We start from the raw sequence: 16722 nt of genomic DNA on the forward strand, positions 1-16722 counted from the left end.
AATGTGCTAAGTTAGAAATCATTTGTCCTATAGAATCATAGTTGTAACAACATGTTAAAGGTAAGTAAAAATTTATCCATTTTACACCCCTAAGCAGTAGCAGTTGGCAGGACATTCTCTCGTTTGCCGCTACACAGTTCTGTCCTTATTCCAGACATCGAGTTATCTCGGTATATACCGCAATGTTTAGCTAGTGAAATATCACGATGTTTAAAAGCAGACATAGCTCAACCCTAGTTTCAGCCTTTGTCTTTTCTGACCTATGTTTATGAAGGAGGCTTGCTTCACTGTCAATTTCAATGTTTTTTCAAGTAGCAGAATTTCATATATTATATAATACATTGCTTGTAGGACCTGCTTTTCTTGTACGGCATATCAGAGCCATGGCTTGGGGAGGGGAGCCAGCTAGGTTTTCTGCACAAGTTAAGCTTCCAGAGGGACGCCATTGAGGCTCGCAGCTTGTGTGTGTGTGTACGGAAATGCACATGGGGGGGTGCCAAACTGGGTCTTTGTTCTGGGTAAAATAAAACGTAGGCTGTTTCCAGCCCATTACTACTGTTCTCATTTTTACATCGTGTATGTGCTGTTTCAATCTTTTAAAAATCTGAAGTGCACCTCTAGTGGTGGAATGCCATAATTGCATAGATACTTCCTTGTACAAAAATATATATTTGAAGCAATGTGTTTAATTTTGGTTATTCTAAAGATGATTTCTGATAAATGAAGTTACCCTTCAGCTTTTGGCTTTTAAATATTTCTGTTTTTCTTACCTCAGGAGAGCCATCCCTTATCTCACGTTAAGTGACAACTGTCTTTCCTCTCGTTAGGGTTGCCACCTTTGTTCTGTCAAAGTACAGGGCAGGGTGGTTGGTGATTTGTTTTTGTTTTTTCATCTAGTGCTGAAGTGACTTCAAAGTAATACATTACAATTTATTGCAGCCTAACAGGATCAGCTCTCAGGAATTTGCCACACATGCACACACACACACATGCACGCGCACACACACACACACGAATTCGTAAATCAGTCTTTGTTGGCTACCCAGAGCTATAGTACATGATCTTTTGCACACCCTTTCAAACACATACATTTAGAGAGGATCCCTAACTTGGCAGAGAGAGGGTGGGAAGGCAGAAAGAGAGGAGATCTGAAATACAGGGCAAAACTGTATTAAACAGGACATAGCATTTTACATTGAAATACAGGACAATCCTGTATTATATGGGACAGGTGGCAACCCTACAGTGTAGAGGTTTTTTTTTCGAAGATGGAGCAGCAGAACCAACATTAAGGGTAGGTCTATCTTCTGCCTGGGGGAAAAATCTCACCCACTCAGCTGAATGTGGAGGAGGATCCTGAATGCGGGTGCTGGGAGGGAGGGCAGAAGCATAATTCCATAAACCTCCAAAACTGTGCTTGCCCACCTTTTGGAATGACAGAAGGGCTCTAGGATTCTACCAGAGCCTGGGAGTGTCCTTCCCAGAGCCAGGTGCCTGGCTCAGCTGCAGTGACAGTTCTGGATTGACAGTGGTGACAGCAGTTTCTCTGCACAGAGCGCTGCTGAGCTGAGAGATGCACAATTAAGAAGAAATCCACTTGAGGGCGCTAATACAGGCTTCTCACAGGCGCCATTTTATGAAAGATTGCAACGTCCATCCATTTTGTGTGGCTTTTGGAGCACGGTGCGATGGCTCTGGGATGCTGTCGGAGCACTGACCCCTCTTCCGAAAGCCAGAACCCTTTCAGCCGCTCCAAGTCAATGGAAAAATCAATTGGGCTTATTTACTTCAGAATTGGAAAATAAAAATAAAAATAATCCTTGCCCTGTTCTTTAAGTCTCTTTCTTCCCTTCCCCCCTTTTTTATGTGTGTGTTTCTGTGTGTTTCTGTGTCTCCTTCATATCATATAATTGGTATTTTTCATGTTTAGTAATAGAATTAAATTTTTAGGGAACAATCTCTCATCTTATATTTGATAGCTATACTGCTAATTAGTTTTACATTTTTAATTCAGAGAAAATATGCTGATTTAAAAATTATCTGTATTATAAAATCACAGCTGTAACAATATGTTAAAGGTAAGTAAAAATGTGTTCATTTTTTATCCTTAAGCAGTAGCAGCTGCAGTTGGCAGGACACTACCTCGTTCATCTCTACACAGTTCCGTCCTTATTTCATACATTGTGTTATCTCGGTATACCGCGATGTTTAGCTGGTGAAATATCACGATGCTGAAAAGCAGACAGAGACCAGCCCTAGTTGCCTCCCTTTTCATTTCTGACCTACATTTATGAAGAAGGTTAATTTCACTATCCATTCCTTTTCAAGTAGCGGAACCTCATATATGATACAATACATTGCTTGTAGAACCTGCTTTTCTTTTATAACCTTCTCCTGAGGTACTAATTACCGTTTTCAAACCATTTTTTCTTTTTCGTATTTACATAGAGCTATGCTATTTCAGACCATAAAAAAATCTGAATACACCTCTAGTGGTGGAACACCAGAATTGCATAGACACTTCTTTGTACATAAAGGTACAATTGAACCACTGTGCGTAATTGTGTTTCTTCTAATGATGGTTTCTGAGAAAAGCAGTTGCCCTTCAGTTTTCGGCTTTTAAGGGCTTCTGATTTATTACCTCAGGAGAGCCATCCTCTTATCTCACTTGAAAGGATAGCTGTCTTTCCTCTCATGTAGACGGGATTTGTGAAGACGGACTGACTTGAACTCCAGAGAGTTCACTTCAGTGCTGATAATGAAGCGGAACCAACATTAATAGTGGATCTTTCTTGTACCTGGTGGCAAAATCTGACCCACTCAGCTGATTGTTGAGGAGAATCCTGTCCTTTTGAGGGTGGGGGCAGAGGTGTAAAACCATAAACCAACAGAACCGCGCTTGCCCATCTTTCGGAAGGACAAGAAGGGCTCTAGAACCCTGCCAGAGCCCAATAATTTCCTTCCCAGAGGCAGGCACCTTGCTCAGCTGTAGTGGCAGTGCTGGATTGACAGTAGTGCCAGCAATATTTGAGAGGTGCTGGCAGTTTCTCTGCACTGGGCGCCTCTTAGCTGAGGTGGCACACAATTAAAAAATCCACTTGAGGGCGCCAAACATGGGTTTCCACATAGGGCGCCATTTCAGGAAAGATTGCAAAGTCCGTCCATTTTGTGTGGCTTTTGGAATGCAGCAATGAGGGCTCTGGCATGCCTAGAGCTCCGCCCCCACCCAAAGCAGGAAGTCTAGTAAGTGCTTGCCCAATTTTGGGAAGGGCTCTAGGATGCTGCCAAAGCCCTGAGACACCGCCCTCCCAAAGCCTGGTAAACCTTATGTAAATGTAGCAGCTTGTCCTGTGGAAAGATAAACGGGTTTAGTTTTAAAAATGCAAACGAATCTTGCCCTGTTGTTTAAGCCTCATAGCTCCCTTCTCCCCTACTGTGTGTTTGTGTGTGTTCATTTCTCTGTGTTTCTGCATCTCCCTCATGTCACAGAATTGGATTTTTTCATGTTTAGTAATACTTAAATTTGTGGGCACAATTTCTCACGTTACCTTTGATATGTATGCTATTAATTACTTTCACAGCTTTAGAAAAAATGTGCTAACTTAAAGGTTTTCTGTATATTACAGTCACAGTTGTAACAATATCTTAAAGGTAATAAAAAATTTATCTGTTTTAAACACCTAAGCAGTAGCAGTTGGCAGGACATTACCCCAATTAGACTCTACATAAAGGTAAAGGGACACGGTGGCACTGTGGATTAAACCACAGAGCCTAGGGCTTGCCAATTAGAAGGTCGGCGGTTCAAATCCCCACGATGGGATGGGGTGAGCTCCCATTGCTCGGTCCCAGCTCCTGCCAACCTAGCAGATCAAAAGCACATCAAAGTGCAAGTAGATAAAAAGTAGATAAGTAGATAAATAGGTACCGCTACAGCGGGAAGATAAATGGCATTTCCGTGTGCTGCTCTGGTTCGCCAGAAGCGGCTTTGTCATGCTGGCCACATGACCTAGAAGCTGTACGCCGGCTCCCTTGGCCAATAATGCGAGATGAGTGCCGCAACCCCAGAGTCGGTCACGAGGTTGAGGGGTCCCTTTACCTTTAAAGGTAAAGGTAAAGGGACCCTGACCGTTAGGTCTAGTCGTGGACGACTCCGGGGTAGCTTCTGGGTCATGTGGCCAGCATGACTAAGCCACTTCTGGGGAGCCAGAATAGGTTCCTACCAAAGCAGTACCTATTTATCTACTTGCACTTTGTGCTTTTGAACTGCTAGGTTGGCATGAGCAGGGACCAAGCAACGGGAGCTTAGCTGGTGAAATATCACAATGTTGAAAACCAACTTTACTTGCAGCCCTTTTCATTTCTGAAGTTAAACTAAAAGTAAAATTAAACATATGTTTAATTTCTGACCTGGGACACGGGTGGCGCTGGTCTAAACCATCAGCTTGCTGATCGGAAGGTCAGCGTTTCGAATCCCCGTGATGGGGTGAGCTCCCATTGTTCGGTCCCAGCTACTGCCAACCTAGCAGTTTGAAAGCACGTCAGTTGCAAGTAGATAAATAGGTACCACTCCGGCGGGAAAGTAAATGGTGTTTCCGTCCACTGCTCTGGTTCGCCAGAAGCAGCTTAGTCATGCTGGCCACATGACCTGGAAGCTGTCTGTGGACAAACGCTGGTTCCTTGGCCAGTAAAGCGAGATGAGCACAGCAACCCCATAGTCGCCCGCGACTAGACTTAACAGTCAGGGGTCCCTTTACCTTTACCTTAATTTCTGACCTAGGATGCTCATTTCAGTCTGTCAATTCCCTTGTCTTTTGATATAGCAGAATCTCATATATGATATTATTATTATTTTATTATTATTAATACCCTGCCCATCTGGCTGGTTTTTTTTCCTGCATACCAGATGGAACTGGTAGACTGCTGCCCTGGATGCAGAATTGACATGCACCTCCATGGACAGCTGTGAGTCCAAAATGACTCCCAGGCTGTGCACCTGCTCCTTCAGGGCACAGTTACCCCATTCAGGACCAGGGAGTCCTCCACACCCACTCTTCCCCTATCCCCCCAAAAACAGTACTTCTGTCTTGTCAGGATTCAACCTCAAACTGTTAGCTGCCATCCATTATCCAGCTGCCTCCAGATACTCACATAAGACCTTCACAGCTTTCACTGGCTCTGATATAAAATAGAGGTAGAGCTGGGTATCATCCGCATACTGATGAACACCCAACCCCAAACCCCCTGATGATCTCTCCCAGCGGCTGCATACAGATGTTAAAAAGCATGGGGGAGGGGACAGAACCCTGAGGCACCCCACAAGTGAGAGCCCAGGGGTCTTAACACTCATCCCCCAACACCACTTTCTGAACATGGCCCAGGAGGAAGGAGCGGAACTACTGTATAACAGTGCCCCCAGCTCCCAGCCCCTCCAGATGGTACAGAAGGATGTTGTGGTCGATGGTATCAAAGCATAGCTGCCAAGTTTCCCGTTGAAAAATCCGGGATCAGCAGCAGTGCGGCACTGGAAGTCATGCGTAGAAGCAACTTCTGGTGCCGGCGCTGCACAATTTCCGGTGCCCAGACATGGGCAGAGTGGCACTGGAAGTCACTTCTACGCATGTCTGCATAGAAGCAACCTCTGGTGCGGCTCTGCCTGATTTCCAGTGCCCAGACATGGGCAGAGCGGCACCGGAAGTCGCTTCTACTCATGTCTGCGTAGAAGCAACCTCTGGTGCAGCTCTGCCTGATTTCCAGTGCCCAGACATGGGCAGAGCGGCACCCGAAATCGGTTATGTGCATGTCCGGCCATGCGCAGAAGGAGCCTCCCTGGCAGGTAGGAAATCGGGGGATTTACGGGATTTTTTTCTATTTGGGTTAACAGCGGGAAACGGATTAAAATCCGGGGGTTTCCAGCGAAAAACGGGAGACTTGGCAGCTATGTATCAAAGGCCACTGAGAGATCCAGCAGAACTAGGAAACAGCTTTCAACTCTGTCCCCAGCCCACCGGAGATCATCGACCAACACGACCAAGGCAGTTTCAGTCCCATGATGAGGCCTGAATCCTGACTGGAAGGGATTCAAATGGTCCGAATCCTCCAGGCATGCCTGGAGTTGTCCAGCACCCACCTGCTCAATCACCTTGCCCAAGAATGGAAGATTTGAGACTGGGCAATAGTTGGCCATATTGGCTGGGTCTAAAGTTGTTTTTAAGAAGCGGTTTAATAACCGCCTCTTTCAATAGGTCTGGGAAGTCTCCCTCACAGAGGGAAGGATTCACCACCCCACAGAGCCCATCGCCCAGCCCTTCCTGGCTCGCTTTATCAAGGAGACAGGTGGTCGGTTTCACTCGCCCAAGCAGCCTGTCCACATCCTCAGAGTTGGAAGTTTAGTTTATTGTTACGGTTCTCGACCAGCATACACATACATACATAAAACAATCCAAAATACAATCTAAAATATAAGCAATAAATATAAACCATTTCAACCATTATAAAAATTATTAAAGAATATATCACTACTTGGGAGGGTACAACAAATGGTAGCAATGGATCATCTTTGGCTCTGTCCTGAAATTTTTGAGCACTACTTACTAGGTCGGCTCGGATTTTTATGGTTCTAGCGCAGAACTTGACTACCTTTGGAATTGGAATTAATCCAATGCAACTTGACTAGACAGGACTCTAGCACTCTCCCGCCCAAGCCCTGCTCCCATGGTGGTGTCTACCTCCTTCCGAATCTGAGCGATTTTACCTGCAAATTTTTTTGCAAAATCATTGTAGGATATATTGGGACCCTTTTCAGGCCCCGATGGTGCAGGTGGTTCCGTTAAATTGCGAGCCACCTGAAAGCGTCTCCTGCTGCTGTTTTCTGCAGATGCAATAGAGGCGGTGAAGAAGGTCCTCTTCGCGGTTGCTATCGCCACTTGGTAGGTTCGATGTTGAGTTCTAACCCGTGTCCGGTCAGATTCAGAATGAGTTTTCCGCCACCGGTGCTCTAGCCATCTCAACCATTGTTTCATTGCCCTCAGCTCCAGGGAAAACTATGGGGCTGTCCAAGCTCCATGCAATCGTAGAGAGTGCTTCAGAGCCAGACAGTCAATAGCCCTGGTTAACTCCACATTCCAGCGGGCCACCAGGGAATCAGCTGAAAGGCTATCAACATGGGATAAAACATCCCCTACCACTCTCTGGAAACCATTTGGATCCATTAAGTGGATGAGGCGGATCATCCAAATCGGTCCCACCTCCCTGCAGAGGGGGAGGGTTGCAGAGAAGTCCAGGTGCACCAGGAAGTGATCCGACCATGGCACTTCTTTTGTTTCACTTTTACTTAGTGTCAGATCACCAACATCCATAGAGGTGAACACCAGGTTTAAGGCATGTCCACGGCTATGAGTTGTGCCAAACTTATTCAGGGACAGTCCCATGGAAACCATGCTTTCCATGAAGTCCAGAGCAGCCCCTTGTAAGGTGGTGTGGGCGTGGATATTAAAATCCCCTAGGAAAACCAAACCAGGTTGTCCTGTCTCCAGGAGAACATCTGCCACAACCTGAAGCAGCTCGGCAGGGTATCCTTGGTGCAATGGGGAAGTCGGTACACCAAAAGGAATCCTGTACTGCCCCTATTGTCCAACTTCCAGAACATGCACTGAGAAAACTGGGTCCTCCCAATAGGATACCTGGTTCAGGTTAATGACTTCCTAAAAACCCCTGCAAAACTGCCGCCCCCAATGACCTGGGTTGCTGTGCATAAGAGAATTCTGGTGGACAAGCAGCGGCAAGAACAGGCCCATCTGCTTCATCCAACCAAGTCTCTGTCACGCATGCCAGGTCAAGTCCTCCATCCACAATCAAGTCATGGATGGCAGCGGTCTTATGAATCATTGAGCTGGCATTGCACAGCAGCACCTTCAGGTCATGTGGGTCTCCCTTGTTGATTCCAGTATCCATCCAGTCAAGACCAGACCTGGAGGCAGGGATAGTCCTCAAACAGTGACTAAATCTGCTTCCTTGGTAATGACATGGTCTGGTCTTGGCGTAACTCCTCCTCCTACCAATGATCACTGAGATTGGTTGTCCGATACATTGTAATATATTGTAATATATATTGTAATAAATTACCTGTAGGACCTGCTTTTCTTGTAGGGTATATTCCTTCTGAGGTATTTAAGGCTGTTTCCAATCCATTACTCCTGTTATTATTTTTACATAATGCTATGCTATTTCAGCCCCTTCATGGATAAGCTATATCCATAGCTATAAGCTATGCCATGCAGGGCCACCCAAGATGGACAGGTCATAGTGGAGAGTTTTGACTAAACGTGATCCACCTGGAGAATGAACTGGCAAGCCACTCCAGTATCCCTGCCAAGAAAACTCCATGGACAAAGACAACAGGCATATAAAAGTTATGACGCTGGAAGATGAGCCCCTCAGGTCGGAAGGCGTCCAACATGCTACTGAGGAAGAGTGGAGGACAAGTACAAGTACATTCAGAGCTGATGGAGCGGCTGGGCCAAAGCCGAAAGGTCACTCAGTTGCGGATATGCCTGGAAGTGAAAGGGAAGTCCGATGCTGTAAAGAAAAATATTGCATAGGAACCTGGAATGTAAGAACCATGGATAATGGTGAGCTGGGTGTGGTCAAAAATGAGATGGCAAGAATAAATATTTACATCCTGGGCATCAGTGAACTAAAATGGAGGAGAATGGGCGAATTCAGTTCGGATGGCTATCATATCTACTACTGCGGGCAAGAATCCTGTAGAAGAAATGGAGTGGCCCTCATAGTCAACAAAAGAGTGGCAAAAGCTGTAATGGGATGCAATCTCAAAAATGACAGAATGATCTCAATACGAATCCAAGGCAGACCTTTTAACATCACAGTAATCCAAGTTTATGCACCAACTACCAGTGCTGAAGAAACTGAAATTGACCAATTATATGAAGACTTACAACACCTAGAAATGACACCAAAGAAGGATGTTATTCTCATTACAGGGGATTGGAATGCTAAAGTAGGGAATCAAGAGATAAAAGGAACAACTGGCAAGTTTGGCCTTGGAGTTCAAAATGAAGCAGGGCAAAGGCTAATAGAGTTCTGTCAAGAGAACAAACTGGTCATCACAAACACTCTTTTCCAACAACACAAGAGATGACTCTACACATGGATATCACCAAATGGGCAGCATCGAAATCAGATTGATTATATTATCTGCAGCCAAAGATGGAGAAGCTCCATACAGTCAGCAAAAACAAGACCTGGAGCTGACTGTAACTCAGATCATCAGCTTCTTATAGCAAAATTCCAGCTTAAACTGAAGAAAGTAGGGAAAACCACCGGGCCAGTAAGATACAATCTAAATCAAATCCCTTATGAATACACAGTGGAAGTGAGGAACAGGTTTAAGGATTTAGATTTGGTGGACAGAGTGCCTGAAGAACTATGGATGGAGGCTCGTAACATTATGCAGGAGGCAGCAACGAAAACCATCCCAAGGAAAAGGAAATGCAAGAAAGCAAAATGGCTGTCCAACGAGGCCTTACAAATAGCGGAGGAGAGGAGGCAAGCAAAATGCAAGGGAGATAGGGAAAGATACAGGAAACTGAATGCAGATTTCCAAAAAATAGCAAGGAGAGACAAGAGGGCCTTCTTAAACAAGCAATGCAAAGAAGTAGAGGAAAACAATAGAACGGGGGAAACCAGAGATCTGTTCAAGAAAATTGGAGAGATGAAAGGAACATTTCGTACAAAGATTACCATAATAAAGGACAAAAGTGGTAAGGACCTAACAGAAGCAGAAGACATCAAGAAGAGGTGACAAGAATACACAGAAGAATTATACCAGAATGATATGGAGGTCTCGTACACCCCAGGTAGTGTGGTTGCTGACCTTGAGCCAGACATCTTGGAGAGTGAAGTCAAATGGGCCTTAGAAAGCACTGCTAATAACAAGGCCAGTGGAAGTGATGATATTCCAGCTGAACTATTTAAAATTTTAAAAGATGATGCTGTTAAGGTGCTACATCCAATATGCCAGCAAGTTTGGAAAACTCAGCAATAGCCAGAGGATTGGAGAAGATCAGTCTACATCCCAACTCCAAAGAAGGGCAGTGCCAAAGAATGCTCCGACTACCGCACAATTGCACTCATTTCACACGCTAGCAATGTTATGCTTACAATTCTACAAGGCAGGCTTAGGCAGTATGTGGACCGAGAACTCCCAGAAGTGCATCTGGATTTCGAAGGGTCTGAGGAACCAGAGACCAAATAGCAAACATGCGCTGGATTATGGAGAAAGCTATAGAGTACGAGAAAAACCTCTACTTCTGCTTCATTGACTATGCAAAAGCCTTTGACTGTGTCGACCACAGCAAACTATGGCAAGTTCTAAAAGAAATGGGAGTGCCTGAACACCTCATCTGTTTCCTGAGAAATCTCTATGTGGGACAAGAAGCTACAGTTAGAACTGGATATGGAACAACTGATTGGTTCAAAATTGGGAAAGGAGTACAACAAGGTTGTATATTGTCTCCCTGCTTATTTAACCTATATGCAGAATTCATCATGTGAAAGGCTGGACTAGATGAATCCCAGGCCGGAATTAAGATTGCCGGAAGAAATATCAACAACCTCAGATATGCAGATGACACAACCTTGATGGCAGAAAGTGAGTAGGAATTAAAGAACCTTTTAATGAGGGTGAAAGAGGAGAGCGCAAAATATGGTCTGAAGCTCAACATCAAAAAAACCAAGATCATGGCCACTGGTCCCATCACCTCCTGGCAAATAGAAGGGGAAGAAATGGAGGCAGTGAGAGATTTTACTTTCTTGGGCTCCTTGATCACTGCAGATGGTCACGAAATTAAAAGACGCCTGCTTCTTGGGAGAAAAGCAACGACAAACCTAGACAGCATCTTAAAAAGCAGAGACATCACCTTGCCTACAAAGGTCCATATAGTTAAAGCTATGGTTTTCCCAGTAGTGATGTATGGAAGTGAGAGCTGGACCATAAAGAAGGCTGATCGCTGAAGAATGGATGCTTTTGAATTATGGTGCTGGAGGAGACTCTTGAGAGTCCCATGGACTGCAAGAAGATCAAACCTATCCATTCTTAAGGAAATCAACCCTGAGTGCTCACTGGAAGGATAGATCGTGAAGCTGAGGCTCCAATACTTTGGCCACCTCATGAGAAGAGAAGACTCCCTGGAAAAGACCCTGATGTTGGGAAAGATGGAGGGCACTAGGAGAAGGGGACGACAGAGGACGAGATGGTTGGACAGTGTTCTCGAAGCTACGAACATGAGTTTGACCAAACTGCGGGAGGCAGTGCAAGACAGGAGTGCCTGGCGTGCTCTGGTCCATGGGGTTATGAAGAGTCGGACACGACTAAACGACTAAACAACAACAACATGCTATTTCAGTCAAAAAAACCAAAAACATGCCAAATGCACCTCTAGTGGTGTAACCCCAGAATTGCACAAAGACTTCCTTTTAGGAAAAGGTACTACAGTGGTACCTTGCAAGACGAATGCCCTGCAAGATGAATTTTTCGCAAGACTCGCAAGACAAATTCATTTTGCGAAAAATTTATCTTGCGAATCGTGGTTTCCCATAGGAATGTATTGAAATTTAATTAATGCATTCCTATGGGGGGGGGGGAGAAATATCAATGCATTTCTATGCGAAACTACGATTCGAAAGACGAATTTTCCAAAAAACGAATTGACTCGCGGAACGAATTAAATTTGTCTTGCGAGGCACCACTGTACTGTTCTGTACTGTACTGTACTGTACTGTATAGAGCTTCTGTGCTCAATTGTGGTTCTTCTAATGCTGGTTCTGAGAAATGGTTGCTGGCTCTTAAGGGCTTCTGATTTGTTTCCTCAGGAACAAACCCTACAGAAGTCCGTTGGGTGGTGCCTTGTACACCTCCTTGGGCAATTTCTGTTTCCAAATTGGTGCTTTGCTTAGGAGCACAGCTGAGAGGGGAATCTTGTTGTCAGTGCAGTCCAGGACCTCTATATACATTGCCCAGGCTTGTTCCCTGGAGAGGTGTTATTTCTATTTATTATGATGTTTAGCTGGTGATATATCTATTCTTAAGGAAATCAGCCCTGAGTGCTCACTAGAGTCGGATACGACTGAACAACAACAACATACAACAATATGGGAAACTAGACATTGCATAGCCCTAGTGAAGTTTGGGTCCCCCCCCCCCCACACACTAGCAGCTTTACAAGTTTAAGATACTAAGAGAAAGAAATTATGTAAAGTTGTCCCTGGATTATATATTGATTCACTTCCCGCACTCTGTCCAAAAAGTATATTCATTCATTTTTTATATTTGCATCAAATTCATCATCACCTGTACTAGGACCTTTTGCTTATGAATTAATTAAGGCAGCCAAGATAGCTTTGAGATTGTTCTGTGTGGTGAAATATAGTGTCTATTTTTTAACAGAATATTTCCTAATTTTGAATGGTGAAGGATTGGTTTTCTGTTGAGTGTGGCCTGCTATGTATGCACACTTTAAAATTATCAAAAGAGGGTGACTGGCTAAGAGATCAAAATAATAAAATAATCAGAGATCTTGCCCTCTCTATGGCATATTATTGACACCAACCCTCCCAGAAGCCTTCTCTATTAGCCTGCGGATTCCAAGAGTCAGATTCTTCTCCCGCCAAAACCCCTTGCCAAAGAAGAAAGTGTCCCAAGGAAGCTTCCTGGAACCATTCCCTCGCTTTCTGAATCTGACCTACCTTAATAGTATACTACTACTACTACTACTACTACTACTACTACTACTACTAATATTTATATGCCACCCATTTAACTGGTTTGCCCCAGCAACTCTGGACAGCTTCCAACAGAATATTAAAACACAAAAAACCTCAAACATTAAAAACCTCATACAGGGCTGCTTTCAGATGTCTTCTAAAAGTCAGGTAGTTGTTTATTTCCTTGACATCTGATGGGAGGACATTCCATAGTGTGGGCGCCAGACCAATAAGGCCCTCTGCCTGGTTCCTGTAACATCACTTCTTGAAATGAGCAGTGATATTTTAAATAATGAAATAATAAAAATCATTGTTAAAAGAAAACCAGTGGGGTGGAGTACTGCCTAATTATATGTTAATAAATTACTTGGTTAATGATTAAGGAATAATTAAAATAGCATAATTAACAATTAAATAGCAATTATAACAATTAAAAAGCAAGGGACTCAACCTCTAATACATTTTGAAGAGTCACAAATTACATGTGCATTATGTACTGAGCCTCATTTGTTGTAATGTTTTATATTGAAATCTTTAAGATAATATTTTAGTTTCCTGTTAATTACCGGTATGTTGCTTTGAATGTACAATATATTTGACTTTCTTAGGAAATGTTTTGTTCTGGGTTGTTTTAGTTGATATTTAAATGTAGCTTGTAAACCTGCTTCTTAAAAATATAAAACTGTACAGAAATGAAATGACGACAAGAACAACAAAAAATTTGGGGCGAAGGTGGTCTGCGCATGCGCTTCCTTCCCACCTGTAGTCTCTCCCCTCCTTCTTCCTGCCACTGCGCATGCGGAAGAAAATGGGGCGGGATCTGCTGCTTAGACACACCTTTAGACCCCTCAGACACACCTTTTACTGAAGGAGGGGAGGGATCAGAGCGACCTGCTCTCCTAATTGGCTGTAGTCTTCACACGTGATACTGGCGTTTGCCTGGCTTCTCCTATCAACCAAACTTCGCACTTGCGGCCAAGCTACTTTTTCCTTTTCCTTTTTCAAACTCAGTAGGCCACGCGGTCATTAGGCAGAGCCGAGCACGTGGGCTGTTCCTTTTTGCCCTGGCATTGGCTACGGCGCCAATGCAGGAGCGGGCATCTATTGGTTTGCCGGCAGAGCGGAAGGGGCGGGTCACGGCTGAACGGTTGTTGGGACGCTGAAGGGGCCGCTTCTAGGTGTTCAGTTTTGTTGACTTCCGGTTCCAGGCAGTCCCTTGGTGAGCAAGTCCGCCGGTCTGCTGAAACTGCCGTCTTTTGTGCCTCTGCTGTGACCAGACTTGTTAGCCAGCCTGTGGCTAGTCAGATCTCCTCTTAGGCGATCAGGACGAACAACTTTGGTTGCGAGAGGGAACAAATACCTCCCTGTGGACTAGTGCCTTTTCTGGCTTCGTTGGCAGAGATGGTTACAGTGTGTCTCGGCTTGGGTTTAGCGTCCTTCCCCTCTTCAGCATAAGGGGGCCCCAGACGCCCTTGCTGCCCTGCTAGCCCAGTCTTTCGCTACTCCCTCCGGGCAGATGCTCCTTGTGAGAATGCGGTGAGTAGAGGGCCTGCCTCTTGGTGCAAGCTGCCTATGGGCAGAGGCTCTCCTTCCTAGATGGTGCAGCTAAGACTTCCTTTGATCATCCAGGTTTTCTTGCCCTGGGGTGGTGCATTGGGTGCTAGGTACGCATCTGGTGGGGGACACATTATGCTCCTTCTGGGGTGGTTTGCCCACCTTTGGTCCCCACTCTGCACTCACCCCTCTCCTGTGGCTCCTAGAAGCTGGCAACATACAACAGTAGCCACCCATCAGAAATGGTTTTGACTGGCACGCTAAACCAGGTTAGGGTAGCCGATGGCTCTCAAACCCTCTGCATGAGAACACAGGCTACCATGGATTGAGCAGAAGAGACCAATATTGGGTCAAATGGACAAGATGGCAATTTCTTGCACATGCTGTAGAAGGGAGTAAGTGGCAGACAATGCTCATCTGCCCCTGGGAAGGTAGCCCATCTAGGAGAAGGAAAACTGAACCTAAATCTCTACTGTCATGTGGGATATTTTTGGGAGAATAAAAGGCTAGGGAGTAAACCGTACACAAGTCTGGAGTGCACCTTGTACGCCTCCTTTGGGCAACTTTTGCAGCCAAGTTGGTGCCAACTCTATTGCCCTGCTTTCCTTTGAACCACAGCAGTGAGACTGAAGAGTGGGGTCATGTCATGTGGGCAGCCCAGGGCTTCCATACACACTGCCCAAACTTGTGCCCCAGGAGATCACTTGCTAATGCAGCAGTTTGATTTCATCCCTCGATGGGCTCTCTATTATCTCTTGAGACAGACTGATGCCAATGTCTTGCCATTGCAAAGGGGCAAAGCGTTAAGGTTTTCGTGGGGCTTGCACTGCAGCTTGACATAGAGATGCTGCCAGTCAGTGCAGGCAGCACTCTGCTAGAGGAACCAAGGATCTGATTCAACAAAAAGCAACTTCTTAGGCTGGTGTTTAAATTCAAAACCATAAAAACTAAAAGTGGAAATTTACAACTTTACAAATTTATAACACATACTAGCAAAAGACTTCAGTTTCTGTCATCTCTGTGTAGGGCTTCAGAAAAACTGTTTGAAAACCTAGAGAGTTGCGGTCAGTACTAGGATAGATGAGCCAGTGGTCTGACTTCATTTCTTTTTACTTTTAATTTGTATACCACGTTTCTGTATTGCTATATTGCATTTTACAAGCTGGATCAGCAAAAAATACAACAAAATTACACACAACATTACACAATGCCAATAAGTCATAATAAAAATGTAATTTTAAAATAAACAACATATAAAATTAATATTCATTAACCCAGTAGAATATAATAGCATATAAAACATTAACTCAAACTATCACCAAATAATAATTAATTGGCAGCTTCTGGCTTGGCAGCTTCTGACAATCCTGTGTTAAGTGAAAGTTTCCTTATATTGACAGCGGATTCTTAACAATCCTGCATTTCTGTAGCATTTGTGCTGATTTACAGCATTTCTCTGGTCTTTTCTCAGCTCTGCTACTGGAGAGCCTTCCATACCTGGGACTGAACCTGAGACTTTCTGTGTGCTCTACCACTGAGCTATGGGTACCACCCATAATGAAAGCCAAGTCCTTCAGGAACCTGAACCCCCCCCCCCCGACATGCGCATAAAGCAGGTTCTCATGTTCCTATTGCAGATCAGTGCTTCTAGTACTGCTTAATGTGTAGGAGTGCCTAAGTGCACAGATTCATAGAACCAAAGATTTGCAGAGTTAGAAAAGACCCCCATTGGCCATCTAGTCCAGCCCCCTGCAATACAGGAATCACTGCTAATGATTGTTTCTTTCTTATGGTTCTTTTTTTGTCTTTATCTCTTCTTGGTAGCAGATATAAGTGATGGATATAGATGCAGAAAGAGAGAAACTCCGTCGGGAGATTGAAGAGCTGGAAAGGAGCCTGGGCCCCAACATCCCAAGCAACGAGTCCCAAATCTCAAGCTCTAGTTCTGAGTTGGTCTCCGACATTGAAGGTGCGATGCTTGTTAAGTGTTTCTTATGTATTCTACAACCCACATTTATTTCATATAATAAATATATTAAAGTGAATTATAGCATTAAAAACCATCCATCAAACCCACAAAAGGTTAAAGATAGACATCAGATAATCATTGTAGAAGGATGTTGTCTTAATTGCCTGTGTAGTAGGCCTGGTGGAATAGAAAAGTTTTCAGCAGCTGCTACATCTCTAGTGGCAGAGAGTTTCATAGGACTGGATTGATGACACCCAGAACTCCTTGTCAAATGAACCTCACCAATTCAGGGAACAACCAGCAATGCTGTTGCGGGTGATCTCTGTGATTCAGCTGGGATATTATAAAGGTTTGGGTGATCCCTGAGGTACCTTGGGCCTAAGTGACTCAGGGCTTTGTAAATTAATACAAGGATCTTG

General features: G+C 44.5%; 1 protein-coding gene across 6 annotated transcripts in view; it reads left to right on the forward strand.

Moving 5' to 3' along the window:
• The first annotated feature begins 3213 nt into the window (after window positions 1–3213).
• SNAPC4 (small nuclear RNA activating complex polypeptide 4) overlaps window positions 3214–16722 on the forward strand; it is a 42823-nt gene continuing 29314 nt past the window's right edge. For 2 of the 6 annotated variants that reach the window (XM_035113166.2, XM_035113165.2), the window contains exons 1-2: window positions 13401–14316; window positions 16162–16303. In XM_035113166.2, coding sequence (XP_034969057.2) covers window positions 16171–16303 — 133 coding nt within the window. In that variant the 5' untranslated portion in view covers window positions 13401–14316; window positions 16162–16170. Of the gene's footprint in view, window positions 3244–13400; window positions 14317–16158; window positions 16304–16722 lie in introns of those variants that run through there. The other 4 variants (XM_035113164.2, XM_035113162.2, XM_035113163.2 and 1 more) reach the window with 4 other exon arrangements.

Source organism: Zootoca vivipara, chromosome Z (genome assembly GCF_963506605.1).
Source record: "Zootoca vivipara chromosome Z, rZooViv1.1, whole genome shotgun sequence".
In the NCBI taxonomy this organism is placed as follows: domain Eukaryota; kingdom Metazoa; phylum Chordata; class Lepidosauria; order Squamata; family Lacertidae; genus Zootoca; species Zootoca vivipara.